This window comes from Schistocerca gregaria, chromosome 8 (genome assembly GCF_023897955.1).
Source record: "Schistocerca gregaria isolate iqSchGreg1 chromosome 8, iqSchGreg1.2, whole genome shotgun sequence".
Classification (NCBI taxonomy): Eukaryota; Metazoa; Arthropoda; class Insecta; order Orthoptera; family Acrididae; genus Schistocerca; species Schistocerca gregaria.
The window spans coordinates 332,804,272-332,826,716 of NC_064927.1; the positions used below are offsets into that span (position 1 = coordinate 332,804,272).

The window sequence follows — 22,445 nt, forward strand, 5'->3', positions numbered from 1 at the left end:
GTCAGATGCGGTAAGGAGGGACAAGTTGTCAGCACGGCACTCAACTGGTCGTTGCCGAAAATCTGCCTCTGGAACGGCTACTACTCGCTGCTGCTTACATATCCTCATCGGCTGAATGCACCCCGTAACAGTCCTCCTTGCAAAGAAAAATTGCTGCAGGTACCGGAAATCGAACCGGGATCCTCCGCACAGCAGTCAGTCGCACTAACCACTTAGCTACAGAGGGGGACTGAAACTCAGCACAGTGCATTTATCCCGACAAGAATTTTTTTTCCGTTAGGAAGTGGTGTCTTGTGCACGGGGATTTAATATGTTTCCACAAAGGAGAGAAAGAAAGGCAGAGAGAGAGAGAGAGAGAGATAGAGATAGAAAACACGTGTAGTTTGTGATATTGTATTTCGCATTGTAGTTCAACTTCTCTGTCTGCTCCTTCAGTAACACATTATATAGAGCCAGTCTGAGAGTAGACCTTTGCCTTTGGTGGACGAGTGCCATACCGACTGGAGGCAGGCATAAACGGCTTACGACCCTCCCTCACAGCTTTACCTCCGCTCGGTACCTTCTCTTTTATTTTCCAGAATTCACAGAAATTATCTTGTGTACTTCGCTGTATGGGCATTCTTGTAAGAGAATTCATTATGTAAACTATCCTCTAGCCCAGGGATGGCGAGCCTTTGTACATTTACTTGCCATTTTTTCCAGATAAATATTTATGCAGCCACCGCGTTCACGAAACTAATCGTAGCACAAAATTTTGGCATCCCATATAACTCCTTTTTTTCATGCACGCTTTGTAGGTATTTAGGTATGTGAAAGTACATTGATACATACATAATTAATGATCTGATAGTACCTAGAAATTTGGCGTCTACTGATTAAACAAAAAAATTAATACTTCCGTATTAACACAATGGGGCGACAGAGATCATGGGATAGCGATATGAACATATACAGATGGCGGAACTATACTGTATAGGAGATATGAAAGGGCAGTGCACTGGCGGAGCCGTTATTGTATTCAAGTGAATCATGTGAATAGGTTTCCGTCGTGATTCTGACGGCCCGACGGGATTTAACAGACTTAGAACGCTCAATGGTAGTAATAGCTAGATGTATCGGACATTCCATTTCGAAAACCGTTAAAGAATTCAGTCTTCCGAGAGCCACAGTGTCAAAAGTGTCAGAAGGACTATCAGACCAATTGTGTGATTGGATTGAAGAGCTCCTAGATAACAGAAGGCAGCATGTCATTCTCAATAGAGATAAGTCTTCTGAAGTAAGAGTGATTTCAGGGGTGCCGCAGGGGAGTGTCATAGGACCGTTGCTATTCACAATATACATAAATTACCTGGTGGATAACATCGGAAGTTCACTGAGGCTTTTTGCGGATGATGCTGTAGTATATCGAGAGGTTGTAACGATGGAAAATTGTACTGAAATGCAGGAGGATCTCCTACGAATTGACGCATGGCGCAGGGAATGGCTATTGAATCTGATTGTAGACAAGTGTAATGTGCTGCGAATACATAGGAAGAAAGATCCTTTATTATTTAGCTATAATATAGCAGGTAAGCAACTGGAAATAGTTAATTCCATAAATTATCTGGGAGTAGGCATTAGGAGTGATATAAAATGGAATGATCATGTAAAGTCGATCGTCGGTAAAGCAAACGCCAGACTGAGATTCATTGGAAGAGTCCTAAGGAAATGCAATCCGAAAACAAAGGAGGTAGGTTACAGTACACTCGTTCGCCCACTGTTTGATTACTGCTCTCCAGTGTGGGATCTGTACCAGATATGGTTGATAGAAGAGACAGAGAAGATCCAACGGAGAGCAGCACGTTTCGTTATGGGATCATTTAGTAATGACGAAAGCGTTACGGAGATGATAGATCAACTCCATTGGAAAACTCTGCAGGAGAGACGCTCAGAAGCTCGGTACGGGCTTTTGTTGAAGTTTCGAGAAAATACCTTCACCGATGAGTCAAGCAATATATTGCTTCCTCCTACGTATATCCCATGAGGATAAAATCAGAGAGATTAGAGCCCACACAGAGACATAACGACAATCCTTCATTCTACGAACAATACGAGACTGGAATAGAGGGGAGAACCGGTAGGTACTCAAAGTACCTTCCGCCACACACCGTCAGGTGGCTTGCGATGTAGATCTTAATATACACTCCTGGAAATGGAAAAAGGAACACATTGACACCGGTGTGTCAGACCCACCATACTTGCTCCGGACACTGCGAGAGGGCTGTACAAACAATGATCACACGCACGGCACAGCGGACACACCAGGAACCGCGGTGTTGGCGTCGAATGGCGCTAGCTGCGCAGCATTTGTGCACCGCCGTCGTCAGTTTGCCGTGGCGTACGGAGCTCCATCGCAGTCTTTAACACTGGTAGCATGCCGCGACAGCGTGAACGTGAACCGTATGTGCAGTTGACGGACTTTGAGCGAGGGCGTATAGTGGGCATGCGGGAGGCCGGGTGGACGTACCGCCGAATTGCTCAACACGTGTGGCGTGAGATCTCCACAGTACATCGATGTTGTCGCCAGTGGTCGGCGGGAGGTGCACGTGCCCGTCGACCTGGGACCGGACCGCAGCGACGCACGGATGCACGCCAAGACCGTAGGATCCTACGCAGTGCCGTAGGGGACCGCACCGCCACTTCCCAGCAAATTAGGGACACTGTTGCTCCTGGGGTATCGGCGAGGACAATTCGCAACCGTCTCCATGAAGCTGGGCTACGGTCCCGCACTCCGTTAGGCCGTCTTCCGCTCACGCCCCAACATCGTGCAGCCCGCCTCCAGTGGTGTCGCGACAGGCATGAATGGAGGGACGAATGAAGACGTGTCGTCTTCAGCGATGAGAGTCACTTCTGCCTCGGTGCCAATGATGCTCGTATGCGTGTTTGGCGCCGTGCAGGTGAGCGCCACAATCAGGACTGTATACGACCGAGGCACACAGGGCCAACACCTGGCATCATGGTGTGGGGAGCGATCACCTACACGGGCCGTACACCTCTGGTGATCGTCGAGGGGACACTGAATAGTGCACGGTACATCCAAACCGTCAGCGAACCCATCGTTCTACCATTCCTAGACCGGCAAGGGAACTTGCTGTTCCAACAGGACAATGCACGTCCGCATGTATCCCGTGCCACCCAACGTGCTCTAGAAGGTGTAAGTCAACTACCCTGGCCAGCAAGATCTCCGGATCTGTCCCCCTTTGAGCATGTTTGGGACAAGATGAAGCGTCGTCTCACGTGGTCTGCACGTCCAGCACGAACGCTGGTCCAGCTGAGGCGCCAGGTGGAAATGGCATGGCAAGCCGTTCCACAGGACTACATCCAGCATCTGTGCGATCGTCTCCATGGGAGAATAGCAGCCTGCATTGCTGCGAAAGGTGGATATACACTGTACTAGTGCCGGCATTGTGCATGCTCTGTTGCCTGTGTCTATGTGCCTGTGGTTCTGTCAGTGTGATCATGTGATGTATCTGACCCCAGGAATGTGTCAATAAAGTTTCCTCTTCCTGGGACAATGAATTCACGGTGTTCTTATTTCAATTTCCAGGAGTGTATGTGTGCATCCATGTATAATAAATTTCAATAATTACCTATCATCACGGACAGTGCTAGTACGACAGCCTTTACGTAACAACCGAGAGCAGTGGCGATTGCGTAGAGTTGTCACTGCTGGCAGATTATCCATACTGGGTGAAACAGCCGCAGAAATCGATGTCGGACGTACGACGAACGTATCCGTTAGGATGGCACGGCAAAATTTGGCGTTAATGGCGATAATGGCGTTCGAGTGGCCTGCTAATAGCACGACATCCCCTTCAGTGCATCTCCTGGGCTCGTCACCCTTTGGGTTGGACACTAGATGGATGGAAAACGGTGGCCTGGTCGGGTGAGTCCTGATTTAAGTTGTAAAGAGCTTGTGGTAGGGTTCGACTGTGGCGCAGACCCCATGAAACTATAGACCCAAGTTGTCGACAAGGGCTTGGAAGCTGTTGGAGGCTCCATAGTAGTGTGACCTGTCCTCTGTTTCAACTGAACCCATCGTTGACTGCTAATGGCTATGTTCATATACTTGGAGACCATTTGCAGTCATTCATGGACGTTCCCAAACAACGATGAAAATTTTATGGATGAAAATGCGCCTTGTTACAAGGTCACTATCGTTCACAACTAGTTTGAAGAACATTCTGGACAATTCGAAGAATGACTTGGCCAGTCTGATCATCTGACATGAATCCTATCGAACATTTTGGGACGTAATCGAGAGGTCAGTTGGTGCACCAAGTCCTGCACCGGCAAGATTTTCGCAATTATCGACGGTTGTACAGGCAGCAGGCTCAATGATTCTGCAACGGTCTTTAAACGACTTTGAAAATTTACCATTCATTTGGATTTATTCTAAAGCCAGAGCGCGAAAAAGTCACAAAGGACTTTTGTTCGATAATACATTCATCAATCGAAGTATTTTCATCGATATTTTCTAAGTTCAAAGAGTTGTTACAGAATTTAAAATTTTTTATTATCTATCCTGATGTGACTTCAGTGGCTCAACTGAACTTGCCCTAAATTTAATTTGATGAAATAGAAGGAATTGGAATATAGCTGACGGATTTCCAGTCCATATTCAACATGGACTCAAAAATTTATCAAAGCAAAAAAACATTTAGGGGTAAATGAATCAGAAAGGCACTAGTTCTGCAACGGTCTTTTAACGACTTGTTGAGTCTATGCCACATCGAGTTGTTGCACCTCCCGCGGGCTAAAGCAGGTCAGCAACGACATTAGGGGATATCTCACGACATCTGCCGCCTCAGTGCAGTCTTAAGGTGATTTCGGCTGTAGCAAATTCTATGCTAAATAATTTATATTAGGCGCATACTTTGTAACTTTCAGCAAAATTCAAGCTGAACTCGAGTCATCTGACAATCGGTTTCTTAGAGAATCTTTAAACTTATTCAGTTCAGAAAATAGTGACTCACAGACATAGACAGGTGAAAATATGCTCAAGATAACAAACGCCAGTATCTTCAGATATCTGTTATTGAATGCCAAGTTTCCGTAAGTTTTAATGTCGGCGTTTTCGCTTATATCGTCAAATGGGCTTTCTAATTCATTTACCCCCAATTTTGTTTTTGCTTTGATAAATTTTTGAGTACATGTTGAATATAGAGTGGAAATCTGTCAGCTATATTCCAGTTCCTTCTATTTCATCAAATTAAATTTAGACAAGTTCAGTTGAGCCACTGAAGTCGCATCAGGATAGATAATTAAAAACAATTAGTTTCTCTAACAACTCTTATAACTTAGAAAATATCGATGAAAATAGTTCGATTGATGAATGTATTATCGAAAAAAAGTCCTTAGTGACTTTCTTGCGCTCTGGCTTTACCAATAAATCAAAAAAATAGTAAATTTTCAAATTAGGAAAATAATTTTAGTTTCTGTAAGAGATATCGTTATTAAAATCTTTCAGTTGAGCTTAAATACGTAAATCACAACAATAATTAATTTGTTTGTGACTTCAAGCTTTACATTGAAATCTTTGAAATGCCGCCACAAGTTCCTATAAACCATCAGTTTTCTAAGCCACTTGACATTTATAAACTGATTTCTTCCGAACAATCCATGTAGCTTTGAACTACGTTGCCGCAACTCAGCCAGCGGATACCGTTACACATCTGTAAGCCGCTGTGCTCCGAGGTTACTTTATCTAACAACTCTTCGTAAATTTCTTTATTAGAAGCTTGTGACGATATAAGGTCCACTATTTAGTGACTTTGGTCATTAAATTACGAAGAGCAGCGAAACCACGCATTGCAAGATGCAGTGGAGTCCAAGAACAGACTGTCTGATGTGTGCTTGGAACAATCAAATTTTTTACCCACCTTATTAAAAGCTCCATCATTCGTTACCCAAGGGATCTCAGATCTATTCCATATTCCTAGATTTCCAGAATGCTTTTGATACCGTTCCTCACAAGCGACTATTAATCAAATTGCGTTCATATGGAGTATCGTCTCAGTTGTTTGACATGATTCGTCATTTCCTCTCACGGAGGTCACAGTTCGTAGTGCTATACGGTTAATCATTGAGTAGAACAGCAGTGATATTTGCCGTTCCGCAAGGTAGTGTCATAGGCCCTCTGCTGTTACTGATTTACATAAATGATCTGGATGATAATCTGAGCAGCCCCCTTAAACTGTTTGCAGATGACGCTGTAATTTACCTTCTAGTAAAATCATTAGACGAACAATTCCAATTACAAAATGATCTAGAGAGAATTGATATATTATGCGAAAAGTAACAATTAGCACTAAACAAGGTAAAGTGCGAGGTCATCCACATGGGTACGGAAAGTAATCCGATAAATCTTGGGTATACGATAAATCACACAAATCTAAGGGCTGTCAATTCGACTAAATACCTAGGAGTTACAATTACGAGCAACTTAAAGTGGAAGGACCACATATATAATATTGTGGCGAAGGTGAAACAAAGACTGCGCTTTGTTGGCAGAACACTTCGAAGATTCGACAAACCCACTAAAGAGACAGCCTGCATTACACCTGTCCGTCCTCTGCTGGAATATTGCTGCGCTTTGTGGGATCCTTACCAGGTAGGGTTGACGGAGGACATCGAAAAAGTGCAAAGAAGGGCAGCCCGTTTCGTGTTATCGCACAATACGGGTGAGAGTGTCACTGACATAATACGCGAGTTGGGGTGGCAGTCACTGAAATATTTGGTTGACAGCCACCTACGCAGGGAGAAATGATCATCGTAATAGAATAAGGAAAATGAGAGCTCCAACGGAAAGATTCAGGTGTTTCTTTTCCCCACGCGCCATCCGAGAGTGGAATGGGAGAGACCTAGTATGAAAATGGTTCGATGAACCCGTTTCAAGGCACTTGAGTGTGAGTTGGTGAGTAACCATGTAGATGTGTATGTATAAACAATTTTATTTGGATTCATCTCCTTTCCATTTAGCGACATTTTAACTGTCATACAACAATCTATCGCTTTAGTAGTTGCTGCCAACGATATCGTCGGAATCAGTTCTTATTTGATGTCATTTACAACACGATATCGAGCAAACACAGGTAATTGGACAGATTTAGTAAGATCTTTACTTCCGCAAGACAGGCGAAATATAAGGAGAGGGCATATGCCATTCTTTGTTGTTCTCTTATATTTTCAGCAAATATTAGTGTCCTTTGTGTTATTGTGTATCTGGAAAAAGGAGTATCTTTGATCTGTTCAGTCATCTTGTCTTTATTTTCAGAATGATGGGGCACATGTAAACCACTTTTTCTTCAAACATCCCCCGTTGCCAAAAGGCTTACCATGTCGCGCATTGACGTTTGCAGGCGAAGAACATGTGGGACTTTTTTGACAGAGAGCTTGGTGATTTGTTTTATAGTGCCGTTTTCCAGCCGATGTTCTGCGCACTATCTTTCCGAAATATAAAACACATGAACTTTATTAATCGTCCCATATTCGTCAGTCCACCAAGCTACCATTCTCTGTCACATTTACGTTGCACCTTTTGTTTATTTACTGTACTAGCCTTGTTGAATAATACTCACAAATTTAGTTGCATCAAACGACATAAGCGCACAAAAACGAACCGGTGAGCACTGTTTCCCCTGCAACAATTTGTCAGAGCAATACTTGTCAGTAGAGGTTGAAAATCGTTACTGGAACAATTGCCATCCTATGCTATCTACCAATGATAGTACGGTGTATTATTACTCATGCATTTGAGAACACTATCACTCACAATAAGTGGGCACGAGCGAAGATCTGTCATTTAAAACTTCTACGAGGCCTCGGTACCGACAGTCCATTCACGATGAATTTACGTCCCATGGCTTCAAAAGCAGACGTATATGTTAGTTGTTTCGATTTGGTAAGTGAACTTAATTTCCTGACTTAATGCCGTGCCCAAACTATTCGTCTGCACGCCAGAAATGGCACGCCATTGGTTCACTAACATTGCCTGAGGCTATGGCTGAGCTATTTCTCCGCAACATCCTTCTTTTTCCCAGAGTGCTAGTCCCTTAAGGTACACAAGGGAGCGTCTGTCCCGGAGGTACTACTCAGTTCAACCCTAAAATTTGTTTGGACGTTTTATACGCCGGGGAAATTTCAAGTTCCACAGTTTCTTTGAAGTTTGGAAGAGAAGAGATAAAGAAGTGGTGTGTGTCAAGTTTTTAGAACGGGTCGTGAGAATTGCTTGGATATCTCATTTTTTAGAGCACTTTCCTGCGGAAGATGAAGGTCTCACGTCCCCTCTTGCTCCGGGACACAGTTTTAATCTTCCATTCTGGATCTCTGGAGAAATAGTAGCGGTGTACTAGGGACATAAAACACTAAACAGAACTGCAGACATCACTTATCTTTAAAAGAAGCTACACGTGGACATCAAATTTTTATACAAGAAACACATAAATAACATATATAGTACATAAAATTAATCATACTGTGAGTTAAGGGCTCACAATAGCTACATATAAAAGGAAATGTTCCGACCGACTGACTCACTGTCTCATCATGGGCCAGGCCAGACCACAAAGTACACAAACTTGAAATTTGCGGAGGGTTTTGATTTTATACTGTAGATGTTGTTTAAGGAGGTATCGTTCGAAATTCCGTAGCCAAGGGGTTGAAATAGCGGATGAAAGGCTATTTAGCAAGCACTACGAAAATTGCTACTTGGTTTCTCAGTCACAAATTTAAAAAATCGTTTTTCAGCATTTATGGAAATTCAGTCACTAAGGGAGTAGAATAGTGTGTGAAAGATTTCTTGAAAGAACTAGTTAGGCATTTTTAAAGCTACATATATAAATGTTGGTATTCGACTTCTCACCTGTAAATAAAAGAAAATAAATAAAAAGCACGAGTTGCAGTGGCTTTGGAAATTCAACCCCCTAAGAGTGCGAAAAAGGAGATGAAAAAGTTTATGACATTATTTCATTATCAAAGCTTTTTCCAAGCAAAATGTATGAAAAATTTTATTTGGATTCTCTTTTAGAAATAAAAATTATGTGTTTGAAACTTTTTGGAAATTGAACCCCTAAGAGTGTGAAATACGGGGTGAAAATTTTTAAGGAAATATTTCGTTCCTTTAAAAACATTTTGATGCTAAACCTATGAAAACTGGTAGATATAAAGAAATATGTGTTAGGGGAAAAAAGTTTCTATGGAAAAGTCACCACAAGAACAAAAAAGGCAACATTAACAAAAACCATGGAATCTAGCAACCAGAATCAGCTTTTGTCCAGAACCACGCGCGGAAAATACCAAGCTTCTACGACCTTAATTAGCACGAAAAGCTTAGAAGGTGTTGAAATTTCTGAACAATACAAAAATTCGATTTAAGAAGAACACAAAACCCTGTACAGACCATACGAGTACAGTCTATGAGAGTGAAGTAGCGTGTGATATAATGTATACTGAGTACACTTATGATAAAAGTCTCTTGCACCCGATAACGCACTTAGTTTTGAAAGATTTATATTAAGTGCACCTTAGTATTTGTAATACAAAACGCATTTAATCAAAGGCACGTTCTAATAAATATACAACTTGAGACTACATTCAAAGGTAAGTGAAGAACGCAATGTCTTCCCGAATCTCTGCAGTTGTATGTCTACCACTAATCCAGAAGGAGGTACTCACCCAAGTGTTGACCCAGGGCAAAAACATGCCGGCGGAGAAGACACCCAGCACTGGACCGTTGGTCATCGAAGACAGCGACATAGACAACTGAAACAGCAGGCAGAATGTACACATTTCAAATTATTCGTAAATGTGCCATAAGGACAAATAAAATTCTTTATAACAAGGAATAGTTCCCACATAAAATTTGAGATTAATTTGTCAACTTAATGTGCACGACACTTACGATCCATCTGATTCTTAATTTGATCTGATAGTAGCAAATAAAATAACTGACGCATAACGCAACCTGCTACTGAAAATTACAGTTACTTATTCTATCATGCTGCACGTTGCGTTTCCTTCCTCGAACTCCCCCCGCCGCCTCTTTCCCCAATTTTCCGACAAAATCCCTGATCATCGCACAAGAACAAACGACCACAAAACTATAAAAAGTCTATATAGCTGTCAAGGCAGGCAAAGCAATGGATATTATTGCGTGGTGATAACAGCTGACTTTTTGAATAACAAGGCATAAATGAACTCCGCAATGATGAAACACGAGATATCCGAAAGGAACTTCAGAAGACGCGGTACCTTTCTAGCCATAGATGATATCCAAAATGTTAAAATCTTTTATCGGTACTTTGATAACGTATATATAAGACACGAGTCAAGAAGCATTTACTGCATTGTGGAGCTTGTACCAGTTACGATTAAGGTTCAACGAGGAGAAGCACGTTTACTAGTAAGTACTATCAATATGTGGAAGAGCATCACGAACATACTCATTCACCTTCCGTGGAAGACGCTGCAGGAAAGACTTTGTGAATCAAGGAGAGGTTTCCTGTGAAAATTGTAAGACCGCCCTCTCGAAACTAACCTCTTACTGCCTCCCAACGTGTTTTTGTGAAATGACTAAGACGAAAAATCAGAAAAATCCGAAGATACCGACAGTAGTTCTTCTATTCACAATTTGAGAACAGAATAGGAAAGGCCGGAAACCATAATGGTACTACAACTACGTGCCGCCACACATTGTAAAGAGAGCTTAGGGCGTTTATGTGGAACTGTAGATTCAGACATTTCAGGAGAAGTTATTGGTGAATGTGGGAATGAAGATGCTCTCGTTAGCTGGGACCCATCAAATCACGGTGTCTTGTTAACCGTTTTCTGTAACTGCCCACTGAGTAGCATCTTACACACATTTGCTGAGTGGAAGCTTTCAGAATAGTTTTCGCAGCTCCAGCAAGTTTTGTTGTTATTCGTTGTTCAACAACTCGTGAGAGTTGCACTGGTAGAGCATTTCCCAACAGAGTGTTGCCCAAAAGCAACATATGTTCGGTTCATACAAATCCGTTTTATCTGTCTGCTATTGCTAGACAGTTTTGCTGCTATAATATGTCGGTCACGGTTGTATAAGAATTACTACATACGAAAATTTCACAAAGATACTTAGCTCCACAACGCTCGTGTCTTCATACAACACAAAAAGTAATGTAAAATTTTGTTGTTCTACGGCTTTATTTAAACACGTTTCATGACTAAAATTGTTAAACTGTGCATCGCAGAAGCACATAGAGATCTTTTTTTGATGACGATAATGAATAAGCAGCTTTGCATTTGCTGTAATGTAAAAGTTTGTTGTATACGGCTTTATTTAAACACGTTTCATGACTAAAATTGTTAAACTGTGCATCGCAGAAGCACACTGAGGGCCTTTTTTTGATGACGAACATGAATAATCAGCTTGGCATTTGCTGACCTGTTCGACATACGTGCTGTTTTAAGCAGTAGCTAAATTTTTGAACGTTTTATGCAACGTGAACAAGTCGTTTAGCAAGTTGGTTACACTCGCAGGTAGACGACGCGCTAAAAGCAAGGGGCTGCGCACTAAATTCCGAAACCCGATCTTCGCTGAGGACGTTGAGCGTATATTACTACCACCAACTTTGAAATCGCACAATGATCACCTTTCAAAGGCAAGGGAAATTAGAGCGCGTACTGAGGCGTTCAGACAGTCGTTTTTCCATCGTGCGATATGAGAGTGGAACAGATGGGGGCAAATATGACTTTCGCGCGAATTGTTCACTCCACCACACACCGTTTGTTGGCTAGTGGAGTGTTTATGTAGATGTAGATGTAGACTTAAATCCTGTAAAATGCTCGGTAAATGATACTTGTCAGAATTTTCCCACACAATACTAACGCTAACCATTTCCTAAGTAAGAAAATGAAAACAGCAAACATGATCTGACGAAGCACTGACTGCCATGCAGACTACATTTTACATAGAATTAACTCCCTGAATGTATTGACATAAGGTATTTTATTAGTTTACAACTACTTTGTATGTTAAGTGAGTGATATTACGATAACAACTTGGAATATACAAGGACTCTACAAGAATTGATGTAACAGTGGTAACCATTCCACACATCTTAAAAAGGCCAAAGGACATATAAATCGGACAACAGCTAATTTAGATACTTGTGGTTTGGTCTGTCAGGATTTAGCCTTTTTTCACATTATGCGAGACGTCGTGCGCACCGACAGCAAAAAGACGCTCGATATGTTGAGGGTGCATATCAGGCTGGAGGTAGTTCTGTGACCGTGAACAAGAATGAGCATGGTTAGTTCAACATTCTTGGTCTCCAAGTGCTGCTCTTTGTTCAACATCATCCCGTCTTCCAGATGACAATAGCCGGTTTTGCAAGGACTGCACACATACACTACCCTTCTGATATGACGATCGCTCATGTACCCTATTCCCTCTCGACTGCCCAGATGAATCTCTCGATCTAAATCCTATATAAAATTCCTGGGACTTATTCTAAATGCAGATAAAACGTAGCAATCCACATCCCTGCAACTTGGTAGCAGTACGGGTTCGAGTCATCAATGAGCGACTTCAACTGGATGAAGCACAACTGAAGAAACTTTGACCTCAATTCCTCAGCGACGTTAGTAGCGTGATGTCGTCTGTGAGCTGAGTAACCAGTATGCTTATTTACCAGTTTCAGAAAGGCCCTTACAGAATTCCTGTAGACGTTAAGTCAAGAAACGGTATTTCCGACAATTCTTTCTACACAGATTGCTTTATGCGACGTCACAGTGGACGAAATGTTGATTACCACAAACAGAGTGCGTCTCACAGCTGGACTTCTGAAGCAGGGGACCTCAGTTGTGTCAACAGGGATAGACTCACCTGCAGTACCGTGCCGAGCTTCTCGACCACAAAGACGAGCGACGTGCAGAGGACGCCGAAGATCACCACGACGCTCTTGAGCAGGATGTCGGTCTGGCGCTCGGAGAGCGCGTCCTGTCCGTAGAACGTCTTGAAGAAGTCCTCCAGCACCACCGCGGAGATAGAGTTGAGCGCAGTCGACATGGAGCTGCCAAAACGAGCGCAGTGAGAAGCTACAGATCTCAACTTTTGCGTAAAACGTGGCCTCTGTGATCCACTCAATTAGCAAAACTACGAAATTTTATTACTCATGACCACTGCAATGAAAAATGCATTCAATACATGACACTTTGTCAACATCACTGTTGTTCACACATATACATTTAAACGTAGAAATACATGGCTTACACTTTTTTCTGTGACCTTTTTGGCACGTCAAACATATAAAACACACAAAATTTTTGGTTTTAACCTACGTTTATTCCTAAGCAACTGTAATGTCAGCTATTCATTATCCCGATGTCTATAGCCTCAGAGAACTTCAAGCCTATGTCTTCATTCTTCAGTACTTTCGCATCAAATTTCTGTGCCCACTGATTCTTTCTGACTAGTCTCTGAAACTTCCGCCTACTCTTCATCGTTGATAATCTGTGATCTGAGTCTATACCTGCTCCTGGGAACGCCTTAGCATCCATTGTCTTATTTCAGGATCTGTGCCTGACCATGAAGTAAGCTAACTGAAACCTCCCCGTATCTCTTAGCCGTTTCCAAGTGTATCTCTTACTGTTGTGATTATTGAACAGTGTATTCACAACTGCTATCTGTTGTTTATTGTCGACCTCAATTAGTCTCTCTCCTCTCTCGTTTTTACCAAGAAGCCCGTATTCTCCCGTAACCCTTCCTTCTATTCCCTCCCCTCCAACCGCATTCCAGTCACCCATGACTATTAGATTTTCATCTTTACGTACTGAATTACCCGTTCAATATCCTCACACATACTTTCTATCTCATCATCCTCTGCTTGCGCCGTCGTGATGTGTACCTGAACTAATGTTGTCGGAGCTGATCTGCTGTCCTTTTTGATGAAAACTACCCTACTACTGAACTGTTAACAGTAACACCTCTCTGCCCTACCTTCCTGTTCATAACGACTCCTAGTGCCATTACACAGTTGTTTACAGGTGTTGATATTACCCTATACTGGCCCGACCATAAATCCTTGGCTCCCCTTCATAATTTACTAATCGCCACTAAATCTAGATTCCGTAGAAACATTTTCGTTTTCAGATTTTCTGGCTTCCCTGCCACATTCAAAGTTCAGACATCGCACACCTCGACTCGTAGGACGTTGTCCTTCCTTTGATTATACAATATTTGTCAAGGTTACTTTACCCTTGGCTGACCCCTCCCGGAGATTCAAATAGGGGACTGGACCGGAACCTTTTACCACTGGAGAGATAATCATAGCACATTTTTCAATTAATGCAGTGGTTTTCATTGCCTTTTGCATGCCCATGCTGTTAATAATTGTTAATTGTTTCTCTTTAGGGGCAGTTTCGCATCTCAAGGTCAAGAGAGTGTCCTGGACCTACATGTGCTCCCCAAACCTCTTTGGCAAGGCCGTTGGCTGAATGAAGCTGACATCTTACGCCGGAGGTCTTCAGCCGCACTTAAGCGGTGGAGCGTTTTAAAAAACGAGACCGAGTACTTTCACTACCCGTAGACCACATTTATGTTACCAGGAATACATTGATCAGCCAGAACATAATGGCCATCTTCCTAACTGCCGGCATCGCTTTGAACGGATAACGGCGGCGAAGTTAGGTGGCTTGGATGCAATGAGTCCCTGGTAGGTCGCTGCAGGGAGCCGGCACCACATCTGCACATACAAGTCACCTAATTGCGGTAAATTCTGGGGAAGAGGGCATTCTTTCTGATGGCATGTTCAATCACATCCTAGATGTTTTCGACCGGCTTCACATCTGGCGAGTTGGAGGGCTAGCAATTCAATTGAGACTAGTCACTGTGTTCCTCGAACCACTCCATCACCGTCATGGCCTAGTGACATGGAGCATTATTTTGTTGGAAAATGCCACTGCCATCGGGAAACATTATCGTCCTGAAGGGGTGTACGTGACCTGCAATCAGTGTACGATACTCCTTGGCCATCATGATGCCTTGCATGCACTCCACTATAGCCATGGATGCCCATGTGAATGTTCCCCAGAACACAACGCAGCGTCAGCCCACGGCTTGCCTCCGTTCCCGCGGTACAGGTGTCAATGGGCTGAAAGACGACGGATTCGCGCCCTCCCGTCGGCATAATGGAGAAGTTGTCGGGATTCATCAGACCGTGCAACGCTCTGCCACTGCGCCACCGACCAATGCCGTCGCTCACGTTCCGGTACCAGCCGCAGTGGTGTTTACGTTGGCACATGCATAGGTTGTCGTCTTCGGAGGCTCATCATTAGAAGTGTCTGGTGTACTGTGTGTTGATACACTTGTACCCTACCCGCCACAGTTTGCTGTCGGTCCTTTTTCAGCCTTCTGTCCAGTCTACGATGTCCGGCATCTGTAATGAGGGGTATCCGCACAACCCCACAGCGCTTGGACATAGTTTCACCTTGGGTTCGCCACATCTTGAAGACACTCACCACAGCAGTCCTCGAACTTCCGAAGACCCGACAAGTCGTGCAGAGCCCGAAATGCTCGTGCAGAGCCTAAGAGCCGTCACAAGCTGCCCTCTGTAAAACTTGGATAGATTGCGCGTTTCCCCAGTCTATACACGAGCGGCACGCTCATTGATATTACAACCACTGTGCGTGTATCTGACCAGCAGTCATTCCACGCCAGGTGACACTGCTATCGTCTGGACGACTTCATATGTGGTAGGTCCGTGCTCATAATGTTCTGGCTGATCAATGTATGCCAGTCTTCCGTGCTCATAATGTTCTGGCTGATCAATCTATGCCAGTCTTATATCTTTATGTGTAAATTTTAACATGCATTTGATTTGTAATGCAAGTGCAATGGACAGAGGCGTTAATATCAAAGAAAATTAGAGAAAAGAAAAGAGGCAGGAAGTTGGTGTATAGTAGTTGTGTGCAGGGATGTGGAGTGGCTTTTCTTGTACTGATTAGTGGTTCGATGAGCGAGATAAGTTCACAACGTTGTAGTAAAGGACACTAATAATTACGTATCTATGTGGAACATGGTATGAAGGGAACGCAGAGAGTTCGAGGAAAGTATTGCACGAGGGAGAAGTAATAGCGTTTGTTTGACTGGCTGATGGCAATACTCACGAGTGGCCTGAAAAGTTACAGAGGATGACTAAAAAGAGTCGTTGTGGAAAGTGGAGTAAATTGAGCGCATAGTAAGAGTAACAGACGTCGTGCGGTAATGCTTTAAAGCAACTTCTTCACCGAGTGTATATGGTGCGCTACACTTATTCAAAGAAAGATGTTTGGGATTTAGAAGGAGGAATATATTATAATGAATGACTTTGTGGGGGAACATTATACCAAATTAAGTCAATTTAATAGTCAGTAAACGATCGCCCATTTGCTCAAACGTAAATTGAGTGTGGAATCGTATAAGAACGAAAACGATCTATGTGTATATTTAATGTCCATTCCATAAGAAGCTCACACTAGAAACTCTTCTAGATACATATACCGCTGTATAACAGTGAACTATCGATCACTGGGATTCGTCAACTATTTTAACGACGAATTACGTAACACTGAAGAAAGAGGAACCAGGATACATACTGGATACAGCTGCGCCATATTCAAACGTCAAGTGGTAACCGCTGAATACTTGCGTTCGTCTTTTATGACAAAAAACAAACAGCATAAATGAACCAAAACTAAAGTCAGTCACATGTGCATTTAGAGGGCAGCAAGCATTAATATTTGGAAACAGTATACATAATAAAGAATTTGCTCTCATACTTAATTAAAATATTTTAGATGCATTGTCGCAGGCGAAATGACTTCAGTAGTTGTTATTCCTCCACGTGGATCTAGAGCAAGTAATTAATTCTTCCTACAGGTCATAAAATTAATGGTCACCATTATTTGGATTGACTTCTTTTTTCATTGGAACGTTTCGCTCTACAATGGAAAGTAGATTCTATGCTGCAGTTATGATCACGTATTTCTCGATCTCTCCCTTTGTTACAATGCAAGAACCGGAAAAGTAAATCTCGCCCAAATGCTTCCATTAGTTATTCTCTCTGCCTCATTAAAATCTTTCATGGTATTTGGCTGCAAAGTCTTTGATATTTCAGTGGGTCGTTGCATGAAAAGCCCCTCTGTCCTTAGGGATATGGAATGGAAAGTAAAAGAAAGTAGCGCTTGTAATCAAAAGTTGAGAATCCATAATCAACATAATTGTTTGTATCCTTGTTGCTGGCTATAAATTATCAATTAAATCGCTGTACTTAGCGAGAATCTCATTTGCGACGTGTATCATAGTAACAGTACTAGCAGAAACAGGTAAGAATCATGAAAAAATTTTACATGTTTGTGTTCTGAATTGAGCTTTACATCAAAGTAAAATTAAGAGTGCGCGAACTGTTGCATCATCAGGAGGAAAGTAGGTAGATATAGGATATCTGTTAGGATGTAAGGGCATAAAGGCCCAAATTTGGCCACATTAAGCAAGTAAATATATATCTCCTAAAACCCGTTCTCTATGTTCTACTATTTTTGTGCCTACTTCCCCTCTGTTGGTCCTTCCTGAATGTAGTTAATTATGCTTAGTGTCCCTGCCCTTACCTAGTCAGATAGTGGCTGCTATTTCCGTACCCTTATTTAATTTCTTAAATAGCATTAGTTTCAAGGGCGGATAATTTTTCGTTCTCCACATTTACAATGATTCATGTTTCACTTCATATCAGTACTGTGCCGCAGATGAGCACTTTCTCAACTCTAGTTTCTCAGTTACATGTCATTCTACTTCGAATCAGCTCTTGGCTTTGATTATTTTGTGCAGCTTTATACATTATGTTGTCTTCATCCTGAAAGCTGGCTTCAGGCAGCTTTCCACCCTGTTGTATCCTTCCCAAGCCTGTCCGATTACGCGTAGATACAAACTACACCCATTTGAACCATTCATTGTCTCATTTCCTAATGTAATTCCCTCAGTATCAAGTCAGCCGTACAGTCCCATAAATTCCACTTTTTCCGATATTTGGACAGTGTCGTGTCCAGCCATCTTCAGAGTGCACCAGGTAACAGACGCTCCAGCACTTGAACTGTCCTTTTAAACAAGCGGACCACGCCATTAGGCTTGCCGCAAGAGATGCACAAGGCGTTAGAGACGTTAATCGGCGGTAAAGAGGTACAATGAATGCATGAAATATACACATCAAAAAAGTTTTGCATCACACCGGTTCCCAGAACTCCTGGTGATAGACGTTGACTGTAGATATTGTACCAGAGACACAGTCCCTTTCACGGTTCGGAGATGTCACTAAACCCACCCAAACATGTAAAAAACCATGTATGAGCAGCGCCTAGTAGACCGAGGGAGTCCGACAGCCGATCAGTTCCACTCATTCCACCAGAAAGGAAGTACACGGCTCAAGTTGTATGTAGTTCAGCGGTGCTTATACGGTCAATATCACGGTTCAATCGCGGCCGGATTATTAGTTTGTGCCAGGAAGGGCTCTCAAGAAGGTAAGCGTCCAGGCGTCTCGGAGTGAACCAAAAAGATGTTGTGCCGACATGGAGGAGATTCAGGGGGACAGGAAATGTCGATGACATGCCACGCCCAGGCCGCTCAAGGGTTCCACATTGCAAATTTTATTATGTGACATCTACTCTTCAACATCTCCTCTTTGGGCTTCACACGCTTCGCTTTCTTTCGCATACTGTCTACATGTTATTGTATGTCCTAATGGCTGATTGAAGACGGCCGTATGTTTACTCAACACGTTTATATTCTAGTCCAGTTTTGTGCAGTTGGGGGAGTACGCCATCCAGGCAAGCATTCACTGTCATGTAGTTGTTGAATTATATTGTCTCATGATAATGGCATGATCCCCGAAATGGGTCACTAATAGCAAAGTATATAATGCGAAGTTATCAAGTCGTAATCGAAATACAGCTTTTGCAAGCCGAGTCTGAGAGGCTAAGAATGGTTGCTTAATACAAAGACTGATTTACAGCTAACAGTGTGTACTCCAACATGGATCTCAGAAAATATGGAGACATTTACCTGAGGGCGGCACTGAAAACACCCGCAACAAAGATTCCCGGCATACCAGGCAAGTTCTGCAGGGTTTCCATCACCAGCAGCGGAAGCAACTGATCCTTGGCAGTCGCTTGCTGAAAGAAAGGGAAAACAGACCGGTTACGGTGCACTCCCTATTTTATTTACATTTCAGTAGGCATGTGATTTACCATATAATTCAGAGCTACAGCCTATACTTGCAGAACCAGATATTTGGTCTGCAAATATTATTTCCAATTGAAGGGATCGGCAGAGGTGTAAGCCCACAAGCGTGTATATTGTGTTACTGCGTGTTATACGCTTGGTGTAATTCAAAGACAAGAATATAATTACAAAAAGGCAAAACGAGGTGTATAGGAGACAGGGCTTTCTAGCATTACATCTGGAATCAGCTGTTAGCTGCATGAAGTTGCTTCAAATATATAACAGTTACAATGGTCATATGTATCTTAGCTAAAGTGAGTGTTAGAAATATCTTCCACCAACCTCAATATTAGCGAAATAATGTTTGCTGTCATGGTGGAGAAAGGTGTCAGTATGGTTACAACTGAATGATAAATCATTCTTTGCATCAAACATTGTTGCCTTTGAATGGAGGTCCAGGCCTCCGAGGAAAAATCACATTGTCAAGTGTTAAAATTGTAAATTTTTTCATTTGTGTGGCCACAGTGTCCATAGTTGCCTTAGAAGAGAAGCTACATACCTATTAGCAAAACAAATGCAGTCACAGCTCACCAAGTATCATAAACTAGATGATGAAAGAACAATGAGAAGTACCTCTGAAGCGGTAGAAAATATAATAGTCTCTAAAATCTCTGAGACAGCAACATTGCTCTCCTTTGATGTAGAAAGTATGTACAGTTGCATCCCTGTCAATCAAATCATAAAAATAATAGAAGGGAACCTGAAAACACAAATCCAGCTAGCGCATGGCGCACAGAAGAAACCATAAAATTATTACAGAATTATTTTGAATTCAGTCGAGGATACTACATAGAAATGAAGATTTACCAAAGAGGTTTACCTATCTCAGGAACATTAGCCAACATTTTCTTGAATCACATAGAAAAATTGATATTTGAAGATATAATAACAAAGAAAAGCTACAAAAAAATGCTTCAAATGGCTCTGAGTACTATGGGACTTAACATCTGTGGTCATCAGTCCCCTAGAACTTTGAACTACCTGAACCCAACTAACCTAAGACATCACACACATCCATGCCCGAAGCAGGATTCGAACCTGCGACCTTAGCGGTAGCGCGGTTCCGAACTGAGCGCCTAGAACCGCTAGACCACCGCTGCCGGCAGGAAAGCTACAACGTCATCTACTGGTACAGATACATGGATGACATGATATGCATATATGCATGGTAGAGGAACCTAAAAACAGATTGAAGCAACTACATAAAGACATAAATACTGTACACAAAAACATAAAGTTCACAATAGGAGAAAAACAAGTAAATACACTCAGCTTTTTAGACACAACCGTAAGAAAAGGCGATAGTAAACATACATATGACATATGCAGAAAACCCACATGTGACAATGTCTTAAATTCAACTTCAAACCACCCACAGAATCATAAACAAACAGCAATCAAATACATGTTAAACAGGCTGAACAGGATCCCCCTAAACAATTGTAATTATCAGAAATAGTTAGAGATGATAAAACAAATGGCATTAAAATGGACACAAAGAAATAATGGTAGACAAACAAAACAAATAAATAAAGAGAAAAATAATGAAAAAACTAACCAAACCACACTAACTCGTACAACTTGTACTACAAAAAACAAAAATGGCATAAAGTGACGTACCACAACAAATTCACTCATGTAATAGGGAACATACTCAAAAACAAGGCATAAATATTGCATTAAAAAAAATTCCATACAAAAGAACATCCCAAAACAAAAGTCTAAACCAGACAGATACCAACAATGTCGCATCTATCAACTCAGTTGCAAAGATTGTGAGGAGATATACATTGGAGTGACTGGCAGGACATTTGACACAAGATATAAAGAACACATCAGAGCATTCAAATAAGGTACAAATCATTCAACATTTGCGGGTCGTCTAAAAGAGCACCGTAGACCAAGAAATATTGAAAACGATATGAATATGATAAAAAATAAATTAAAGACAGACGCCTCTTCCGTTTTCAAGAAAATTTCCACATACAAAAAGCATTAACACAAAATAAACAGTTGCTCAGTGACCACAAAAATATCGGAAACCAGACTCTATTTAGAATAATTGATGAATTTACATGAAAAAGAAAAGATCCTTTTCAATCGTTCACCCCCTCCCGCTCTCCCACATCGCCCCTTCCACCTCAAAGTTTCATTTCACTTCTCGCTCCTCAGCTTCTCCTCTAACTCACACTCCATCGCACTGCTGTATAATTATGTCCACTCATTATAGTTTCCCCATCCCCTAAAAATACATATATAAATAAAAATGAATTAAAAAAATCTCTGCATCGCTATTGCTTCTCTACTCTTACACAATACATAAATACACATAAACATAAGTAAATAGAATTACACACACACTATATCTAATTAAAAAAAAATGTATGTAAATGACAAAGTAGCGGAAAGGTTATGTTGGCAACATTAGAAAACACAAATAATACATACTTGAAGTACAAAAAGAAACAGAATACAGTGGTGTGTATTAAAGTGTGGTGTGAGAAGTACATACTGCTGAGAAGTACATACTGCTGCAGAACATCCAAAAATTAGAAGAAAATTATCAGTGCCAAAAAGATAAAAATTTCGATGTGCTAGCAGACAGCATTTCCAAATGTTAGCAAGAAATCAGCCGAAAAATCACAGTAAGTACAAATCAAAGTATTCTTAACGAACTGCTTTTCGATCTAAAAATCAAATCTGTAACTTAATTACAGACCACTGATGATGCTCTGCCTTAATCAAGCGAGACGCTTCTGGTGAAAAAATTATCCACTTCTGTAGTTGCAGACATTAAAGTTGTAATCTCTCTGCTCTGTGTTTTATTTACTGATTTATACAACGCAAACAATTTACGGCCTGCAGGTCCAATTCTGCATCAGACAAGCGTTATACCAACGGTACTTTTCATCTCATACTTGCAGTGGCGGTTGATAGTAAATTTGACACGATACATAGTAATAAAATTAAAAACCTTTGGAAACCAGCTTTGAATGTATTTAATGACTAAGGTAATGACAGCACAAAGAAGTAACAGCTACAGTACAGGATAACAACTGCAGAAAAACGATTTTTATTCCACCAAAACGGCGCTCTTTTCGTGGTCAAGAGATCTCAGAGT

The 22,445-nt window shown here is 41.8% G+C and overlaps 1 protein-coding gene across 2 annotated transcripts in view; it reads right to left on the minus strand.

Annotated features, from left to right (window-relative positions):
* Positions 1-22,445, minus strand: part of LOC126284566 (sodium-coupled monocarboxylate transporter 1-like) — a 420,449-nt gene that overhangs the window by 301,415 nt on the left and 96,589 nt on the right. For both annotated transcript variants that reach the window (XM_049983578.1, XM_049983579.1), the window contains exons 10-12: positions 19,106-19,215; positions 12,902-13,088; positions 9,715-9,801 (exon numbers count right to left, since the gene is read on the minus strand). In XM_049983578.1, coding sequence (XP_049839535.1) covers positions 9,715-9,801; positions 12,902-13,088; positions 19,106-19,215 — 384 coding nt within the window. The remainder of the gene's footprint in view (positions 1-9,714; positions 9,802-12,901; positions 13,089-19,105; positions 19,216-22,445) is intronic.